The sequence below is a fragment of the Chrysochloris asiatica genome, unplaced genomic scaffold (genome assembly GCF_000296735.1).
Source record: "Chrysochloris asiatica unplaced genomic scaffold, ChrAsi1.0 scaffold00020, whole genome shotgun sequence".
NCBI classification, from domain to species: Eukaryota; Metazoa; Chordata; class Mammalia; order Afrosoricida; family Chrysochloridae; genus Chrysochloris; species Chrysochloris asiatica.
Genome location: NW_006408538.1, coordinates 13,850,068 through 13,856,111, shown reverse-complemented (window position 1 = coordinate 13,856,111; position 6,044 = coordinate 13,850,068). Strand labels below are relative to the sequence as shown.

At 39.9% G+C, this 6,044-nt stretch overlaps 1 protein-coding gene across 1 annotated transcript in view; it reads left to right on the top strand.

Annotated features, from left to right (window-relative positions):
• Positions 1-6,044, top strand: part of PPA1 (pyrophosphatase (inorganic) 1) — a 31,588-nt gene that overhangs the window by 14,696 nt on the left and 10,848 nt on the right. Inside the window, exons 3-4 of the mRNA XM_006835854.1 lie at positions 1,582-1,635; positions 2,724-2,843. Of these exons, the coding sequence (XP_006835917.1) occupies positions 1,582-1,635; positions 2,724-2,843 (174 nt within the window). The remainder of the gene's footprint in view (positions 1-1,581; positions 1,636-2,723; positions 2,844-6,044) is intronic.

The window sequence follows — 6,044 nt, the reverse complement described above, 5'->3', positions numbered from 1 at the left end:
GGAACTGACTCACGGCACAGGAACATAACAACAACAATGGCATGGTGGGTTAAGCATTGGACTACTAACTTGTTGCAAGGTTGGTGGTTCAAACCCACCCGTTCATCTGAAGAAAGATGAGAGTGCTACTACTGTGAAGTTTTGTATTAAGGAACACCTCTATCCGTAGGGCTGGCCTGAGTTGGAATTAACTCTGGTTTGGTTTGGGGTTGGTTGAAGCTTTTCTTTCATGTAGTCACAGTGCCATCTTGTGAACATTTCAGGTATTACTGCTGAAAGGTTTTAAAGCCCTTTTGTGTTACAGACATACAAATTTTTCATTTAATGAGCAAGTTACTAGTTTATAGAGATGTTTTTGCTGTTAGGTAATGTTGAGTTTAGTTCTGACTCATACAACAGAACAAAACACTGCCGGTCCAACACCATCGTCACAATCATTGCTCTTTGATGGAGCCCATTGTTGCAGCCGCTGGGTCAGTTCTTGTCTCAGTCCATCTGGTCTTCCTTTCCTGATGACATGTCCAAAGTATGTGAGAGATGAAGTCTCACCATCTTGCTTCTAAGGAATATTCTTCCAAGCCAGTTTGGTGTGTTGTCAATTTAGGTAGAAATTTACAGTGGACCCTTGAACGAAGCAGATTTGAACTGTGTGGGGCCACTTAACTTGGATTATTTTCCTGTTGGAGATTTCCGTGCTCAACAGTGTTGCCGTCTGCATTTAAAGTGTGGCCCTGTCGGAGACGATAGGCTTCACGGACATATTGATTACTTGAAATCCTTGAAACCACTGCGGTAGCAACAGGAAGCTCAAACCCATGTTGTTCAAAGATGAACTCTAAGGTAAATACCAGTTTTCAACAGTGTGGGAGGTGAGTACCCTAAGCCCCGAGTTATTTTCAAGGGTCAGCTGTACAACAGACCTGCCATTGGTTAAAATATTTTTGAAACATATTATTTTAAATCTTCAGTGTCAAACTTCATGTCTTTTTTTTTTTTTTTTTTAAGGGGGATTTGATTTTTGCAAATAGGCAAATCTGGAGAATGATGTGGGTAATTGGGCTGACTCATTTTGTTTGAGGTTAAAACTAAAGTCTGATTTGGGGGTTGTTTTATCAAGTGCCGATGAAATGGAAGTCCAAACACTGGTGATGGCAGGATTCCTCACTGAATAGCCTTTGATGTATATTGTTTTGATAATGATCTTTCCCTGAGGTATAAGTCCTGCTGGCTTTAAGAACAAGCTACTTTCCTTGATGCAAACATTCTTTCTGCACCCACCCAACCCCTAACATTTTTCTAGGAAAAATTTTAAACGTACAAAAAAACTGAAAGAGTTGTACATTGCACTCCTCATCTTGATTCTATAAGTAATATTTGGCTGTATTTGTTTTACTCTATGTGTCTCCATCACTCTGTCTTATTTTTAGATGTATTCTGTTGAAAGCCCATTGACTTTAAAAAGTTCTGTCCAGAATTTGATACAATGAACCATTTCAGCTTTGAATGGAATAGAGTGCTCCTTGAAATAAAAGAACAGATGAACTCCTATGGCTATATTAGCCTTTTTTCTTTGTTTTTCAGGATGTGTTCCACATGGTAGTTGAAGTTCCACGATGGTCTAATGCAAAAATGGAGGTAATCTTTTGCCTTACTTGGATAGTTAGATTTAGTGTATCAGTTTTGATCTAGCCAAACTGCCGTGTACTGATTTAATCATCTAAACTCACACGACTAGTCCTAGCTTTTCCTCCGGTTACATTTTCCATGATTTGCCTGTCTATACTCTGTTATAGTTAAATATAACCAAGTGTCATGAAGTCACAAGCATTTACTGTTTGCACACATGCCACAGACTTTTCCTACCTCACACCTTTGCTTCTGACATTCCCAAAGCCTGGTAATAACCCTTCCCTCCTGTCATATCTTGCTTAGTCATTGACCTCCGCCACCAACCATCTCGCTGGAATTTCTGCTGCACTTGGTTAATATCTTCCTAATGACACCTACCCAACCACATTTGGCTTTTTCTTAGCGATAGTTATAACATTATAACAGAATAAACTTTCTGACAGTAACCACATTTTGCATGTAACTGTTGCTGCTTGCCATAGAGATGGTTCTGACCCATGCAGCCCTATGTGTATGCACTAGACTCAAAAAGATTTGAATATTTTTAAATGCTTTAACGAGGGAAGCTGACGTTGGATAATACTGAGTTTTTTGTTTTCACTCACCAACCACTCTTCGAAAACTCTTATACAGGGTCACTATGAGTCCAACTCACCGGCACTTAACAACTGTAATAAAACCTTCGTACTTCTGAGTTCTCAAATGTTAGGATTTATTCCAGCTAGTTGTAGTTTTTGGGAGAAAGATGAGGCTTTCTACTCCCGTAAAGATTTACACCCTCGGAAACCCTGGCGGACCCGACTCGACGGCACTTAACAGCAGCAGCAGCAGTTGTAGTTTTTACTTGGCAGAATTGAGGTTCTTTTTCCCTTCTTGAAAGTTCCTGTAAATCTCTAATAAGCATTCCACTTCGTGGCTGATGGTGGAGTAACTTTTAAATTATAATCTAAAATTTATATTCTTAGATTCAAATTATAAAAAGTTAGGCGTAAACTACATCGTTACATTGGAATTTAGAGATGTAAATACTATAATTCACTTCCTCAAATTCTTACCCGGATCGCCATACAAAAAATGGAAACTTTTCATTTCAGATTTCTACAAAGGACCCTTTAAACCCAATTAAACAAGATGTGAAAAAAGGAAAACTCCGCTATGTCGCAAATTTATTCCCTTATAAAGGCTACATCTGGAACTATGGTGCCATCCCTCAGGTCTGTATGTCTCTGTGCAATTGTTAACAGCGTGTTTTTTCACCCTTCTAAAAATTAACCACTCACAGTCAAAGAGCTAGAACACCTGCAGAAAGCATTTGTAAGTGCTATAGCACTTAAGATTTTTACCTAAATAGTCCATTTAGATTCTGAGAAGTGATTTGTTTTCATTAACCATTAAGTCAATTCAGTGGAATCCACTGGGAAACAGTCTGTTACAAGAACATAGGACAGACACATCTAGCGTGTTAGGTCATTACATCGTTTGCATTAATTATAACTCTTCAGCTTGTTCTTTAATTGATTTAGTGTTTGTTATCATAAGAGTTCTGGGAGCGTAGTGGTTATGAATCAGGCTGCTAATCTCACAGTCAGCAGTTCATAACTGCCAGCAGTTCCACAGGAGAAAGATGAGGCTTTCTGTTCCTGTAAAGATTTACAGCTTCAAAAACCATGTATAGGGTCGCTATGAGTCCGAACCAGCTTCACAGCACATAACCACCATCACCACCATTTATTATTGTATGTGGAAATATCGTCCCTTTGGAAAAACATTGCTGAAGTACTCATTCTTCTGTGGGTTGAGTATTGCCTTCTTAACGCTGGCTTGTTAGAAGCAGTCTTCTTCTGTCCCCCTTCACTTTAATCTTTTGCCTTTAAAATAGTATATCCTGATTGGGCAAGAAAAGAACCAAAGCAACATTTTAAGCCGGACTTCTTGGCACGCATGGGTCATCACTTCTTTTGTAAAATGCTTTTCAAGGATTCTGCTATGCAATTTAGCAAGAAAATTGGCGATTTAAAGCTCCAGCAAATCCTGGTTTAACTTTTCAGTCTTGATGTCTAGTTGAAGTGATGATACTTTTACCATCAGAACGCTTCATTTTCATTTTAGTCCATCTGCCTATCTACTTCTGCTTTGGAAAGTAGCTTTAAAGAAAATCTAGTTAAAGGAACATAGGTTCCATCAAAATCGTTTTCTTTTAATCTAGCAAATATCTTGGTCTATATTCCTTTGTGAATACATTTTGGCTATTGCTGTTAAGTACCATTGAGTTGGTTCTGACTCATAGCAACCCTGTATATGGTTTCCAAGGAGCAGCTAGTAAGTTTGAACTGCTGATCTTTTGATTCAAACTGACCTTGCAGTCCAGTGCATTAACCCATAGCGCCACACCAGGATTCCATGTTGGTTATTAGGCAATGGTTTTTTGGTTTGTTTGTTTTGAATAGGACCACTGTTTTGTTTTTAAGGTTTTTATTGTGGATTGAGTGAAAGTTTACAAGACAGATCATCAGTTTTACATTCAACAAATCATACACCTTGTTTCATTACAATGATGATAATCCCCTCCATGTATCATCAGTTAACAGTATTTCTCTCTATCCACTTTAGCTTTTAAAAAAAAAAAATCAGGCATATATAATAATTTACACCTCCAAAGGGCAGATTCTGGAAGGCTACCTCCTGGCCTCCAGCTCTTAGTCCTTCTCCCTTAATGGTCCTGGGGTCCTCTGATTCTGGACTGTAAGATTAACTACTCCCCCATTTTTGTTACAAAACTTCTACCTTTACAATTGTGACTGTCGCAATTAGTCATGATAACAATTATTCACTATTGAATCTTAGGAATCTTATCCCCATCTCTTTTCACCAGACCCATCTAGATAAGATGAAAACTATTCAGTGGGGACTCTTTCTTTCCCCCCACGCTCTTAAACTAAGCTCCCTAGTGATAAACAGTTCAGGGCCAGCTGTGGCCACTTTGCACTGCCATTTAATTTTAAGTGGAAAGTGTCACTTTAAATTTCAAGGAGATCTGTGTCTATACATAGTAGAACCCTCCAGGGGTGGCGGTAGGGTGTCCACTCGCTCAGGCACCCCCTCTAGTTGCCAGAATGGAGGTGTGCAGACAGTGATAGACCAATGAACAGATAAAAAAAAAAAAAAAAGAATGTCCATACCTTTATCTCTGAGGTTCCGTTAGGCATCCGTTGCCGTTCTGATCCTTCCCCTGCTAGCTATTGCCCAAGATGGCGGCTCTGGGAGCGGCTGAGTGCCTTGGATTAGAAAGCACTAGATTTCTTGCTTCTGCTACAAATTCCCCTAGCTGTTAGCCTTCCAACCTTCTAAATATTCTTTTATATGTGGTTCAGAGTTCTGGCACCATCCCCTGAGCCTGCTTGGTCTGGTATTCTTTGTTGTTACTGACGGAGCTCCTCCCTGCACTTCTACCCTCTCTGCCATCTTGTTTTTTCTCCACCGTTGTTGGTTTTAAAGCGTAACTTTAATTTTTAAAAGATATCCCACAAAATGGGAGAAAAGTGTGACGCTGTGGGTTAATGCACTGATCGGTTTGAACCACAAAGTTGGCGGTTCAAGCTCAACCGCTGCTCCTTAGAAACCTTGTACAGGGTCGCTCTGAGTTGGAACTGACTGGATTGCACGTAACAACAATAATCTGAACATAAAAGGTCTGATATCCAGAATATATAAAGAATTCCCACAACTCAGCAACAAAAAGTGATCTAATTTTGAAACAGGCAAGGGATTTGAATAGACATGTTTCCAAAGAATTTATACAGAAAGCACATGAGCAATGTTAGCGAGGATGTGGTGAAGTTAGAACTGCTGCACATGGCTGGTGAGGGGCCTAGAGTGGTACAGCCAGCCGGGGTGGAAAACAGTGTGGTGACTCCTCCAATGGTTAAACATAATATTAGCATAGTACCTGGCCTTTCCACTCCCGGGTATAAACTGGAAAGAATTGACACCGGTGTTCAAATCGATACTTGAGCATGAACGCTTCACAGTAGCATCAAGCATAATAACCAATTGGCAGAGACAACCCAGTGCCCATCACTAGATGAATGGGTAAGCAGTGTGATACATACATATAATGACATCATACTCAGCCATGAAAAGGAATGACTGATACATGCTCAACCTGGGTAAACCTTGAAAACATTATGCTAAGGCCAAGATGCCAGACATGAAAGGACAATTACTGCATGATCCTGTTTCAGTGAAATATCTAGAAGAGGCACGTTAACAGGAACAAAAGGTAGATCACTGGTTGTCAGGTTCTGGGGCAGGGAACAGTGGGTAGTTGCTGCATCATGAAGACATTTGTCTTCAAGTTTCTGATTGGGGTGGTAAACTAGCGAGTAGTGATGGTTGTATAGTATTGTGAATGCCAC